At 37.0% G+C, this 15187-nt stretch overlaps 1 protein-coding gene across 1 annotated transcript; it reads left to right on the plus strand.

The window, feature by feature from the left end:
* Positions 1 to 699: 699 nt before the first annotated feature.
* On the plus strand, positions 700 to 11060 carry LOC133302963 (double-strand break repair protein MRE11). Its single transcript, XM_061502786.1, has 21 exons — positions 700 to 849; positions 920 to 1077; positions 1259 to 1349; positions 2869 to 2988; positions 3427 to 3495; positions 3590 to 3681; positions 3874 to 3976; positions 4063 to 4170; positions 4271 to 4333; positions 4509 to 4580; positions 5896 to 5973; positions 6254 to 6316; positions 6412 to 6472; positions 7287 to 7369; positions 7489 to 7602; positions 7800 to 7877; positions 8203 to 8271; positions 8409 to 8647; positions 9766 to 9886; positions 10095 to 10298; positions 10835 to 11060. Exons 1-21 carry the CDS (start codon positions 712 to 714, stop codon positions 10865 to 10867), a joined length of 2157 nt encoding a protein of 718 aa, XP_061358770.1. The 5' UTR covers positions 700 to 711; the 3' UTR covers positions 10868 to 11060.
* Positions 11061 to 15187: the final 4127 nt, after the last annotated feature.

Raw genomic sequence — 15187 nt, forward strand, 5'->3', positions numbered from 1 at the left:
GCCTAAGGATTTCTCCTTTTAAATTTGTATTCTAGTATTCTACTACTTTTTCTATTTTACATAAAATTAAAATTACTAAGTAACTATGATGCATTATTAGAGTTGTGTAATATTGGATTAACAAATTTACATATATATAGTTTGATAATTTTAGACATATTTTTACTACATCATAATTATTAAACTAACTGGTCAGTCTTATTAGTACTGAAAAGTTCAATAATATAATGTTACAAGGATACAGTACACATCATATATAATTAGTGGCATAGTATAAAAGTGGTTGGAACAGAGTGAAGAATTAAATAAATGTCTTGAATTAATAAACTATTCACAAAAAGAACTATAGTAGAAACTCTGTCTTGTTTCTGTAAGCCATTTTTATTTTATCATGTTTGGTCTTGAACAATATTGTAAAAATTAAATCAGAGATTGTAATTTGTAACAGCTTTTAATTGTAGTTCAATTAGTTTTTTTTTTTTTTTTGATACATAAGTTCAATTAGATATCTCTTAATATTTTCCCTCCCATTATTTTTCTGAAAATTTATTAAAAAAAAAAGAAAAAGGAAATGGCGAGAAGGTCCCGCCTTTTCTGAAAAGCCCAGAGAGCTAATACGACGGCGTTTCGTTCCCCTCGAGAATCATATTCATCTCATACCCAAATTTCTTCACACACACTTCAATTTCCATGGCTTCTGTTTCAGCATCGATGGAGGACACTTCGAACACAGTTCGAATACTGGTAGCTACGGATTGCCACCTAGGGTACATGGAGAAGGACGAAGTACGACGCCATGACTCTTTCCAAGCATTCGAAGAAATTTGCTCCATAGCTGAGCACAAACAGGTATTGCATTTTCATTTCCCCTCTCTTTTTCTGTTAATCGATCAAAAGGAGTGAGTGTGTTTGGTTTCAGGTTGATTTTCTTCTACTCGGAGGTGACCTTTTCCACGAGAACAAGCCTTCCAGGTACACCTTAGTCGAAGCCATCAAGATTCTCCGTCGACATTGCCTCAACGATGGACCTGTTTCCTTCCAAGTTGTCAGCGACCAAACCGTAAATTTCCAGAATGAGTTGGTTCTCGCACTCTGTTCTTTTGTTTTTTATGTGGTTTCTACTTGCAATGGCAAAAAAAAGAACATAACTTAGGGTTTTTATGTTTTAATTTAGTGAATGTGAGATCGTGCTTTGTTTGCAAAGGAATGTAAATATCATGAACTGAAGTTTTTTTTTTTTTTTTTTTTTTCTCCGCAGATTTGGTCATGTAAATTATGAAGATCCTCACTTCAATGTTGGTTTGCCTGTCTTCACCATTCACGGAAACCATGATGATCCAGCTGGCGTGGTATGAGTTATAGTGAACTTTGTGGTTTGTTATGTCTATTATTTTGGACTTGCTTTTGTTTCCTTTGGTTGTTTTCATGTTGTATGGTGTTTTGCTTTGAGTTCATCTATTGCCTATATATCTAGAACACAAAAGCCTGGCAGGCTGCTAATCAACTTTGTTACTGGCGGAGTCTTTATGTTCTGACTATAATATGTTCAGGGTCTGTGTAAATCCAATTGCCTTGGCTTGGTTTGTTCATTGCTGTATTTGAACATGGTCAATCTAGAAGAAAGATGAGAGAAAATTATATTTTAAGAATTCCGTTGTGGTTGTTGGAAATGATTCTCTTGGAAGTTGGCACATTCGAACATACTAAATGCATTAAGCTTTATGGTGAAATTTGGTCATTGAAATGCATTATACTTGCAACATTGATTCCGTTACTTAGTCATCGTTCAGAATTTGGGCTGGTTAAATTAAACTTCAAATAGCTAGGGGTTGGAAGAGGGATATGCATTATAAACTGAGGACTTTGGAGAGATCATCAAAGAGGTGAAAGGAGTGCTTTTTTTCCCTTGGGGTTGGGTGGGTGGTAGAGATCATGAAAGGGATTAATGATTTCCATGTGGACTTGGAGAATACAGGTGTTTTTTTGCTGGTTATAGCTTTGTACAGGTGGTAAATTGTAATATCTGGATAAGCACTTATCTGTTTCAGCATTTGCTTTTCATTTCAAAATAGCATCAGATGAAGATATGTGATAGGAATAAACTGTTGGAGTGAAACATGGATAAGAAATAGCCTGATTCAAGATGGCCAGTCTCCTAGTCTGTCAAGAGCCTTATTTGGGGTTTCAAAATCTGAAACCTTTTGTTATTCCATCAATCCATTAAATAACCAACAATTACAACGTGTGCCTACAAAATAGGCCACTTTATTCCCATAAATCTAACAGAAACAGAACCAAAACAAGCAAGCTGAAACAAACATAATTCAAAAACATAATTTAAAAACAGACTCAGTCAAATCCTATCCCTCATTCCCAATGTGCAGCTCCCTTGACCCATTCTTTGCACTTCTTACATGACTACATTAATATGTTGCTTGTGGATGCTTGCTTTGGAATTTTGTTGTCAAATTTTAGTCTTGATTTGAGTTGTTTGTCTTGTACTTTGCATTGTGGCAAGATGAATTCCGAATAGCATAGAGAAATGTGTTGTTTGGACATAGAAAATATTTTCAACAATAAGTCTAATTTATAAAGAAGGAAGACCTTATTTACATATTTTTTCAAGGAGCAAGTCTTATGTAATGGTGAAGGGGTGATGGTCTTTTTTATTTCTTTTGTTTGTTGGGTTTTATACTGACATATGTCTTAAAAAAATTACTTGCTTTGAAATGAAACTGATTTTTTTTTCCTCAAGTTTCGCTAGATATATATTTGACCAGATTAATATTTTGTCTGCCAAATTGTATTGTGCTTACAGCTATTCTAAACTACAAAAAATATGTAATCCTTATTGAATGATTGTGACAGGACAACCTTTCTGCAGTTGATATTCTCTCGGTATGCAATCTAGTCAACTACTTTGGGAAAACAGTTCTTGGGGGTTCTGGTGTTGGTCAGATCGCTATCCACCCTATTCTTATCAAAAAGGTTTGTTATCAAATATTGTTAGTACCAGAATAAGGTGAACTTAGTAAAACCCTCATTTTTTTTGTTAAGTGCATGTTTGATTTTGCTTGATTTTTAGGGGATTTTTTTTTCTTTTCAAAAAACTCAGTAAGGTTTAAGCCACTAGGATTGGTCTAGTGGTAAGGGTTTTGGGTAGTTTGCATGAGGTCACAGGTTTAAACCTCAGTGTCACCATTATATCCCCCACCCCCCCCAAAAAAAAAAAAAAAACTCAGTAACATTTTAATTATAAGCTATTTTGAACATAAAATAAGCTAATCCAGAGATTTTAATTATAAGCTATTTTGAACATAAAATAAGCTAATCCAGAGACATACTAAAATGGGGGAAATAGAAGAAAAGAAAAGAATGATGGTTACAAATGTCATTTTTACTGAGATGTTTTTTTATGAATTGCAGGGTTCAACAGCTGTAGCTCTGTATGGTCTGGGGAACATTAGAGATGAAAGGCTTAATAGGATGTTTCAAGTATGCTACTGATAAAATTTACTTTCAAGCAGTTCATCTATCAATTTAAGTCATTCACATTTGGAAATGGTGTATTATTTTATTTCTTTTTCAGACACCACATGCTGTGCAATGGATGCGACCTGAATCTCAGGAAGGGTGTCAAGTGTCTGATTGGTTCAACATTCTGGTACTTCATCAGAACAGGTATGTCTTCCTTTCTGTCTGTCTTTTTTTAAAAGATTGCATTTAATATCATATATCAATGAAAATGTGTTGATTAACCTGAAATCTACATTTGACTTTGAAATTATTGGTTATTTATTTGGTGCACGGTATCTAAGTTTTTAGATTTTATTCTGCATGATGATTGATCTTGTTTTCAATAATGGTATGCAGAGTGAAAACAAATCCAAAAAATGCAATAAATGAGCACTTCTTGCCACGCTTCCTAGACTTCGTTGTGTGGGGGCATGAGCATGAGTGTTTGGTTGACCCACAGGTATACTGAATCAATATCTCTTAAATGGACCCAGGTAGACATATATTGTGTTCTGCAAACTGAATATGGATTTTAATTTTATTCAGGAAGTTCCAGGGATGGGGTTTCACATTACGCAACCAGGGTCATCAGTTGCAACATCACTTATTGATGGTGAATCAAAGCCAAAGCATGTACTTCTTCTAGAAATTAAGGTTGTCTATGTAATGAGAATGTAGATTCCTCTTTCCCTGTAGCAGCTATTACCATTTTTTGATATTCTTACTAAGTGCTTGAATTAATGGTTCTTGACAGGGAAATCAGTATCGTCCAACTAAGATACCTTTGATGTCTGTGCGGCCTTTTGAGTATACAGAGGTGAGGTAAAATACTGATAATTTTTTTGTTTTCCTTTGCAATTATTAATTAAGTTCAAAATTTATATTTCTCACTGCTATTTAAATTACATATTTTTTTGAATCAAATATTAAATTGTTCAAGTGTTTGACCATCTTAAGGTTCTTCATTTATCATTCAAATCTTCATAATGCAGATAATACTAAAAGATGAGCCTGATATTGATTACAATAATCAAGATTCTATTCTTGAACACCTGGACAAAGTGGTATGTCATATACTCATATGTGAGTTTCTTAATATTGGAAGAAAGTTTTGTTTTCTTGCCATATAATTTGCTGTGCCCTTTTGGTTGCTTAAAATTTATTTGTGGGAGAAGCTCACATAGGTTTCTTTTCTTTGTTAATAAGTTTTCCTCTTTGGTTGGTTGCCAATCCTTTCTCAATCAAATTTTTCTTCCTTAGGAATATTGGTAGATTTAGTTGTGAGATGGTTCCCATGTCCCTGTCCAAAGAACCAAACTCGAACAGAGGTGGCCCAATTCTTGTAATTAAGAAAACCCTTCAGCTTTGAAGAGGTAACGGGCCCAACATTGGGTAAGATGACATTAGGGGAACTTTTGGCAGGATGAGAGGGAGAACCGATCTCCGAGTGAGCAGGAGAAGATGCTGCCATTATAATAAATCACAAGGATATACAACCAAGTGAATAGAAACTAACTTGATTGCAAATCAAGAAGAGGTACACACAAAAAGCGAGACCCACAAAGAACCAACCACAGATCTGGAAAGAGGAGGAGAAGACGAGCTTTTCTGTCCAAGAACGGCCGGAAAATTCCACCGGAACAGCGCACACGCGCCGGCAGAGGAGACGGGCGGCGCGTGGAGGCGCGTGACGGCTGCGATGGTGGTCGGACCTCCACAGAACTGGTAGCCGGGAGGAGAGGGTCTTGATCGCAGGTGGTTTGGTTTGAAAACTCGCCGTAAAACTTCTCTGGCGGCCTGAACAGTGCCGGATGGTGGTTCCGGTGGCTGTCAGAGGTGCTGACGCGTTCGGAAATAACTCTGAAGGAGCTTACAGCCCTATACGGCTTGTCGGAAGAACGCACAACAAAGAAAAGAGGACTCCTAAGCAGTGGGCTTAGGTTTTAAAGCGAGAACGAAGTTTTATGCGAAAGCGAGGGTCCCCAGAACAAAAGAGCTCTGGTACCAACTTGAATATAAAATAATATTGTGTGTATTAAGCTAATACAAAGAGTTACAATATATAGAGATCCTAATGGGCTTAAGTGAGGAGCCCAGATCTAATCCAAAAAGAATATTTACAGATAGGAAAGTAATCTATACAAATCTAAACCAAATCTATATATCTAATTTTTCCTATTCTAACAGTTCCTTATAGTTATTATTTTATCATAAAACATGTTTTTTTTAAAATAAAATTTGGGTATTCTGCTTTATAATCTGTTTGGGGATGAGTAGAATTTGTGAAAGAAACTTAACTTTGATTTTTCCCCAAATTATTTTTGTGTGTGGACCAGTGGTCATGTGTAGAAGCTATTTTGATAACAGAAGATTGTTCAGGTGGGGAAGCTGCTAGAAAAATGTAGTAAGAAGGCTGTCAGTAGAGCAGAACTTAAGCTTCCACTAATACGTATCAAGGTAATTTATATATATTGTAACATGACTTTTGAATCTATATTTGAGGGAATTTCCTCCTATTTTTCTTTTCACCTAGCAGAAAGTTTGATGTTGCTTCTATAATCTTACCGCTTTTGACTCCACTTTTCTTCTAGAAATGATAGTAATTTTCATGACATTAAATCAATTAAACTCTATGCTTGATGCTGGGAGTTGGATTCACAAATCCTTAAAAAGACAAGAGTTAGATATTACATAATGTTATCTGGCTTGTCCTTAACTTTTACAACGTACTTTATAGGTAGATTACTCTGGATTTACGACTATAAATCCTCAAAGATTTGGGCAGAAATATGTAGGGAAGGTAATTTCTATCTACCATTCTTCGTGAATTAGTGTGCTAATGCCAGTTTTGCTTGAAGATTGTTTTCAACTGTTGATTGGTGATCCTTATATTAGGTTGCAAACCCCCAAGACATTCTTATATTCTCAAAGGCTGCAAAAAGGGCCAAGGTTGAAGGTAGTTTGAATTGTTTTTATTTACCTTTCTTTACCTGTTTATTTGATCTCAACAGCATAGTGTTTCAAGTTTTCAACTTACGATATCCAAGGCAGGCTTCTTGTTTTAATTCTGTTACTGAATCTGGAGGAAGTTTTATTTTATTTTATTATTGTTGACATTGTAAAGTATACTTCTGTTTTGAGGACCAGTTGGCCCTGCCTCTGCTTTTGTAATAGAATATTGTAGGTGGATTGCACATGCTTATTACTATTAGTATCCTAAATCAGAACTCACTAGAATCAAATCCTTTAATTTGTTCCTGTAAAGAACCAATTCAACCCAAAAGCTTAAGCAGGTGGGTGAGGGCTTTTTAATGGTTTTATATATCTCAACAGTTCCAAATTTTATTCTAATCGAATAAAAGCAATAGAGAGCAAAAAACAACCTACATAAAAGCAATGGAGAGGGCAAAAAACAGCCCAGATAAGATATATATAGTTGTCAGATGCTATAATACCTATGTACATTTAAAATTAGTTTGGTTTGCCTGAGTTACCCCTACTTGCTATTATTTTTGTTATAATTAGAAATTTAGAATCAACATTAGGGACAGATTGAAGGAATAATTGGTTTTGATTGCCGGACATATTAAGCATCATGTGCAAGATATTTGCAATCTCTATTGAAATTAACAAAAGTCACAAGTTGTTTAAGTAGCATTTGTTTTTTTGGTTTAGTCAAGTTGCATAATTTGAAAATCGGTGATAATGTCATTCTTCAACTTTAAAACATGCTGGAATATGATTAATTTACTCTCCTTTTTCTTATGTAGGTACAATTGATGATTCAGAACGACTTCGTCCAGAAGAATTGAATCAACAAAACATAGAGGCTTTGGTTGCTGAAAATAATCTGGTATTTTAATCAATGAGTACTTCTATCCTTTTAGTCTTTTCAATTTAAATAAATATAAAACAATATTAGTCCAATTTAATTTTATCTCTCAGTACATCTAACTCTTAATGGTTTTGTAGAAAATGGAGATACTTCCAGTCAATGATTTGGATATTGCATTGCACAATTTTGTGAACAAGGATGATAAAATGGCATTTTACTCTTGTGTACAATACAATATTGATGAAACACGAGTGAGTATTCTATATTGTATTCATCTGTTGTATGCCTTTGTCTATGGTACCGCTATGTTTGAAAATTTGGTCCATATTGTATCCCGTAGCCTATTCACTAAGATTGAGCACATTGTCTCTTCATATTCTAGAGTGTATATATGTTAATGTCATATTCCTTCCTCTTCTCACTGATAATTACTTTTGTGCTTGTGCAGAATAAAATTTCTAAGGATTCAGATAATCTGAAATTTGATGAGGAAGATTTAATTGTTAAATTTGGAGAGTGCTTGGAGGTTAGAAGCTTCATCAGTACTTTTAATTAATCCATGAATCAATAAATCTCCAATGAATTCAGGTTTAAATTTCACTTCGCCTTGTCAGAAAGCCTAGCTATTACTGGGGCTTTCATGAAATAGCATATAGCAGTTGCAGACAATCTAGGCACAAAAGTCTCCTATATCCTCTGTACCATCATTGATTACAAGTTTGTTTGCAATTTTTGCAATTATTTGGGGCCTTCATGATTATTTTACTACATCTTCCTATGTGATCACAATGGTTTGAACTTTGATGGATGGAACAAACATGTAAGTCTCTGTTGGTTGTCTTTTGTTCTAGGAACGTGTCAAGGAACGATCAGTACGCAGCAAGGAACCCACACAGGTCCCGGCTGGTGCTCTGTCAAAGGTGGTAAACCCAACATATGATATGATATTTGCTATTGCAGTAGAGAATCTAGAGATGGAAAAACAGTGTTTTGACTTTTGGGTGTGCAAAATTATTCACGACCGTTATTCTTAGCTTCTCTTTCTAATTGCATCTAGGATTTCCAAGGCAGAAGTGCTGCTGGAACTGGAAGTGCAGTTTCCTTTAGTGATGATGAAGATCCCATGCCAATATCTGCCTCAAAGCCAAGCGCTAGAGGTCGGAAAGGGTCCTCTGCTGCATCTCAAACTCCAAGCAGAGGAAGGGGCAGGGGCAGGGGCAGAGGTAGAGGCAGGGGTTCCAGCACCTTGAAGCAGACAACTCTTGATGGAGCTTTAGGGTTTCGCCATTCTCAGAGGTTGTTTTTGCTGATAAATAAATCATTCTAGTAGCTTTATTGAATTCTACACAGCAAAGTAAATCCAGAGGCATAGGGGACATGGAAATGATGATGACTCAAAAACTGGGCCCCAGTCCCCCGTACACACACTCAAGACAAAAATGATATTGATCTTTATGTTTATCTAATTTTCGACACTAATTCAATTAATATGTCTTTAGAGTGGAATAACCCCTTCTTTTTTGTATCTTCTTGGTGGCCAATTGACATCCCTGGGCCATTATGCCAGAAAAGTTTTTGACCCTCAATTTGTTCCTCTCGTATAGGTAAAGATTAGAAAATAGGTACAGGATCAACTATGAACTGTAATGGAGTTAAGAGCTAGGTCGGTATCCTGTAATGGGTGATGTATATCAATGTGTGGGTGCTCAAAGTAGCAGAGGTATGGACGAAAGTTCGAAGAGAGACACCGTAAGTGCTATTTTAGGTGAGGTTGAGAAAGGGGGAATGTGTAAGGGCTACGATGGCTCTAAAATACGGCAAAGTAACCGCCCATGAAGATGATGGTTTTCAAATACCTCTTCGATGGGAGAAGAGGGGTTTATATAAGTGGGAAATATTCCCTCATCACGGGAGAGAGAAGAGCCTAACCTTTTGCCCAACTCCTCATTGTCGCATTGAGGAGCTACTCCACAATTGTGCATGTACGATGATGAGCTGTGCAGGAGAGTGAGAGATCCTCTATGGTGAGGTCTATGTGCTTACTATAGGGAGGTAAGGGTGTGACCCCTTAATGGGCCTTTACAGGCTGGCCCAAGTATAGTGGGCTGTGAAGGCCTGTCCAAAACAAACTGTAGCAAAGATATTAGCTCCTCTCCATTATTCTATATAGGTATTTATTTTCTTAGTAAGAGCTATGATTCTGATATCTGACTTCTGAGTTGCCTCATGCATCCCTGTTGCTGCATGTATGTTAGCCTGTGTGGACAAGGTGTTTTTTAACACAGGCATGAAAATAATCTAAAGAAGGATTAGTGTTCCCCATTGATGGGTTTATTTAAGGTCACTTTATATTCCACTGATGGTTCCTTGATTGTGGATAGTTATTCAATATGATTTCATTGAACTTGATGCAGGCATGCATCAATTGCTGCAGCTAGTGCCATCCAAAGTGATGCTGATGATGGGGATAATTTAGGCTCTGCTTCAAGTGACGATGCCAAAAAAAATGCAGTTGAAGAGATTGATGACAGTTCGGTATGGACCAATGCCAATTCCTTTTGTATTATATTCCTTAATTTGCAGTACCTTTATATATGAAGCGTTCACAAGGCTCTTTTATTCAGTTTTGCCAGTCTGATACTTGCTACCTAAGTTTTCTGTGCTTTGGATTGTAATTTGTTACGGAAACATCCTTGACGTGCTTAATTCTTAAGTGAAATCTTCTGCATCTTATATTGCACAGGAAAATGAGTCCAAGCTACCAGGACGGAAAAGGGCTGCTTCAAAGGGTAGAGGTAGAGTATCTATGCAGTCTTCTAAAAGGGGAAGGAAATCAGATAACTCTTCGATCCATAGAATGCTCATTAACAATGATGATGAAGATGACGACGACGACGACGACGACGATGATAATGTTATAAAGAGATTAAATAAGTCTCAACCTCGGGTTTGTGTCCCCCTTTCATTTCTTCACTTGTTTCTGATAGGATATATATTTTCATTTCCCATTCAAATTATTTGTTTGAGCAAATGGCAATGCATGTGAACAGAAGGATTTCAATTATGCCTCGATGGCAAAACCTTGATATATACCAATGAAATGTCAACTAAAAGTTGCTTGGGATACTTTTGAATTTTGATGTCACTTTTAAATCACGATTCTCTGAAATTTCTGCAACTGGTGTTAGCAAACCAAAAGGTTGCTGGGGGTACTTTTGATATCAAGTTAGTTTATTCACTTCCTATATGAATTTAATTACATGTTAAGATTGCTTGAACGGAATTGATTGGTGACATAATGGTCTGCTATCCTTTTGCTTATCCCTCATGTCATAATGTTGCCAGGCAAATTTTCATCCCTGATGTAGTTCTAGCTAATGTAAAATGCAACTTTGGTTCTAGAAGTTTTTTTTTTTTTTTTAATTCATAACATCTTTGGAGTTGTGTGATTTCATTGGACTAAGCCCCTTTTTATGGTTCTAGGTGACCAAAAGCTATGGAGCTCTTAGAAGGTGAATATTCGGTTATATGATGTTTTCCACCACAGGCCTTGATGACAAGATCACAACTTAACAGGATGAATCATCAGCTGCATTACCTTGTACAAAATATATTGGACGAGTCTGTCAATTCGTTTAGTCTTGCCCTGGATTCAAAGATAAACTGGTGCAGTATATTGCAGTAAGTAATGGTAGACATGAGCTCTGGTACATGAAGACAAAAAAAAAATGATAAAATCAAATTTAAAGAACATTGTTTTTGTTTTGTGTTTTGATTTTTAACTTTTAAAATAAATAAAATATAGAAAACACATATTTCATTAAATATTCTACAAAACAGCTTTAAGAAAAAAAATATATAGAACACAATCAAAGGACCTTCATCTTTCAATTATTTGACCAATGATGCTCCATGGGATTGAATGTTGGGCCATAAAGTATTAATAAGAACTTAAGTTAGTGTTATAGAGCTCACGATATTGTGGTAGATGAGTAGTCATATAAGAAAATATAAGATTAAGAATGAATGTATCATATAATAAATAGGAGTGACATTCATTGAGGAAATAAAAGGTTTATTGACCAGAATATTTCGAATTTCCAAAATATTTCTTACTTTAGTGTAATTTCAAAGATATTTTTCTTGACTGATGCACTGAAGGCGCGTGGCTGCCAATCAGGAAGTTGAAGATTTGGTTTTTCACACATTACAATGGCGTCGTTTGATTCGCGTAGTTGATTTCACTTAGCGAGAAAAGGAATTGATGTTGTTGTTATAATTAAATAAAAAAATTAATTTAAATAACATATCTATAGATAATCAATAAGATAATGCGCCCAAAATATAGGCGGTCTATTATTTAAATTAAATTTCATACTTAGATAATTAATATAAAAAACTATGAAATGAAACAAACGAAAAAGACCATTTCAATAAATTATACTTGTACTTGGGTAAACTTATGTTATTTTTCGGTTAAATTGTGCCTGGCAACAAACCCTTAAACGTTCATCCAGATATTGGACCTGCAAAAATGTAATCCTTGCATTCTTAAGATAATTTCAAAACTTACACAGATATTTTAGATTTTAAGGATGAGTAGGAAAGTAATTATTGACAATTGGCAAGGAAACTATCAATTGGAAAAAGGGAAGAGCTCAAAAATAAAATCAATCTGTTGGAGGAGGCAATCCTGATTAAGGTGACGCAATGGAATTGATAATTAATTGGTGATAATGTCTCTTTGAAACTTGTTATGAACCAGTTAAGTGGTTCCGAATTTCTATCCCCATTATATGATATACACTAAGCATTTTTCTTCACCACTTTCTCTCAACTTTCCTCCGTTACATATAACCACCTACTAAGCATTGGATGACACCACTAAGTCACCTGCAAAACAACCCACTATTTGCACAACCTCCCTTAATTGCTAGTGCACTTCATCTATATATGGTTCCCTGTAGCAAAGGATGAGACAAGTTCTTCAATATTCACAAGGCTTACCACCAAAGTTACAACCTTCACACTTGTACCAAAAGCACATCCTATCCACTAAGCAGGTGATTTACACTCTGTTACGGGAGTAAACCAAACCAGGCCCAATGAGGAGATAGCCAACCATGAGATGAGCAGGCCTAACCGTATCAAAAGGGCACCAACTTGGATGGAGGGTTATGTGTAGTCAAGAGGAGACACTTGAGGCTACTGTTAACTTTTCTGTTAGACGTGTAATAAGGGACGTGGCACTTGCTGCGCATTGTAGGGATTCTGTTAGGTGATATCTGTTGCCTTGATATATTGCCCATAGAGGGTTGTACCAGATTTCATTGGAAAATATTGGATTGGTTTTGTTTTTTTAATTTCCTTTTCCTTCTGGAACTTTGTTCCTAACAAATTGGTGCTTTCACTTTGGACTCACCGAAAATTTCACTGGCGGTGATGAAGGTCCAAGAACTTGCCGAGGAGTTGCACAACACGCGGTCGGAATTGAACCAACACTTGGATCAATTGACGGAGAGCATGCTTGCAATCGATCTTCGTTTGCGGGAACTCTCAGCAATTCCCACCTCACCGAATCACTCTTCAGCGGGGAATGGCCGTCACTCCTCCGCCAAGCATGAGCATACAGAGTATAATCACCTTTTGAAGGGGGTAAAAATGGAGATACCTATATTCAACGGTTCAAACCCTCATAATTGGTTTTTTAAAGCAGAAATGTATTTTCGCCTCCAACAGGTGCGTGAACATCTCAAGATCTCATTGGTAGGGTTACGCATGGAAGAAGCTGCTTCCGAATGGTACCAGTGGATTTTCTTGAGAAACCGTGTGAATTCTTGGCCAGAGTTTGCCCTTGCGGTGAAGGAGCGTTTTGGTGCTTCAGATTATTGCGATTTGAAGGGTTTATTGTCCAAATTATCCCAGCAAGGTTCCTTATCTGATTACGTCCGTGACTTCGAAAGCCTCATTAATCAGGTCACAAAGTTCTCAGATGATCAGCTTATGAGTTTTTTTATCTCTGGACTGCACCCTGATCTTCGCCGTGCGATTCAATTGCATTGGCCATCTTCCCTTCACCAAGCAATGCAGCTTGCTGATGCTTATGAGGCCCATCATTCAGAGCTACGTTCTTCATTCACTTCTTCCTCTAAGAAGTATTACAACACTTCCAAGTCTCCCCAAATTGCTTCGGCTTCTCCTTTGTCCCAGGTAGCTGAGAAAAGTGCGGCAACAGGTACTGCTTCCTTGCTGACCTTACCTATGAAGAGACTTTCTTCTGACGAGATGCAGAGGAAACGTGACTTAGGATTGTGTTTTACCTGTGATGAAATGTGGTCTTCTCGTCACCGGTGTAAGGCCAAGATGTTGGTGCTTTGTGGTGATACTACTGATTCACCTGATGATGGTGAGGAGGAAATTGTTTAGCATACTGATACCAATGTTGTTGAGAAGAACGATGCTGCCTCACATTCTCTGTCAGGTTCACTCAACCCTCGCGCTATTTCATTTGATGCTCGGTTATTACACCATTCTATGTCTGTCTTAGTGGACTCTGGTAGCACCCACAATTTCGTGCAATGTCAATTGGTTGACAAGTTTGGCTTATAGTTATCACGCTGCAAATGAATGTGTGTTTTCCTAGGCGATGTGAATTTTTTAGTTTGTGATCGCATATGCCTTCGAACCGAATTGCTGTTACAGGGCCATGAATTTTGTGTGGATCTGTATGTGGTGTATCTTTATGGGTTGAACATCATTCTGGGTATGCAGTGGTTGAGTCAATTAGGCTGTGTCACCCATGACTACAACACATTTTCCATGGAATTTGAGTGGAAGGGACAGTGCATATGTCTACAAGGCAATATGAACACTGTTGACAGAGCTGATTACAATATTTCTAATATGAATTCTTGTGTTGTACTGAGTTCTGCATCCACACTATCTCCTCCTACTGATCTTGATAAGCTTCAAATTAAGGTACCTGAGGTAATTTGGCTTGTTCTCTTGGAGTTTAATTCGGTGTTTGATATTCCTCAGGCACTTCCTCCTTTTCGTGGTGGGGAGCATTCAATCCATTTGGTCGAGGGAGCTTCTCCGGTTAATGTGAAACCATTTAGATATACTCATCACCAGAAAACAAAAATCGAAGCACAAGTTTCAGATCTCTTAGCTACGGGGTTCATTCAACCTAGCAGGAGTCCATTTTCATCTCCGGTTCTGTTGGTAAAAAAACATGATGGTTCGTGGCGTATGTGCGTGGATTATCGAGCCCTTAATAGGATTACTGTGAAGGACAGATTCCCGATCCCTACCATTGATGAACTGTTAGATGAATTTCCTGGTGCTGTGATTTTTTCCAAACTTGATTTACGTGCGGGTTACCATCAAATCCATGTGTTACTTGCTGATGTACCAAAAATAGCTTTTAGAACTCATGATGGGCATTATGAGTTCTTGGTGATGCCGTTCGGATTGACCAACGCACCTTCCACGTTTCAGGCCTCCATGTATCATATTTTTTGTCCTTTCTTACGCAGGTTCGTCATTGTATTTTTCGATGATATACTTGTTTACAGTTCTACTTTGTCTGATCATGCAGGTCATCTCAAGCTGGTATTAGAGTGCCTCCAATTTCATGATTTCTATGTTAAGTTGCCAAAGTGTGAATTTGCTTTAGAAGAGATTGATTATTTGGGGCACTTGGTCTCTGCAAAAGGAGTGCGTGCAGACCCTGCAAAGATTGAAGCCATGATTTGGCCAACACCTGGGACTTTGAAGCAACTACGTGGCTTCCTTGGTCTTACGGGGTATTATCGTCGGTTTGTCCGTAATTAT

This window comes from Gastrolobium bilobum, unplaced genomic scaffold (genome assembly GCF_033153095.1).
Source record: "Gastrolobium bilobum isolate Gb01-03AN ecotype WA unplaced genomic scaffold, APGP_CSIRO_Gbil_v1 utg37005, whole genome shotgun sequence".
Classification (NCBI taxonomy): Eukaryota; Viridiplantae; Streptophyta; class Magnoliopsida; order Fabales; family Fabaceae; genus Gastrolobium; species Gastrolobium bilobum.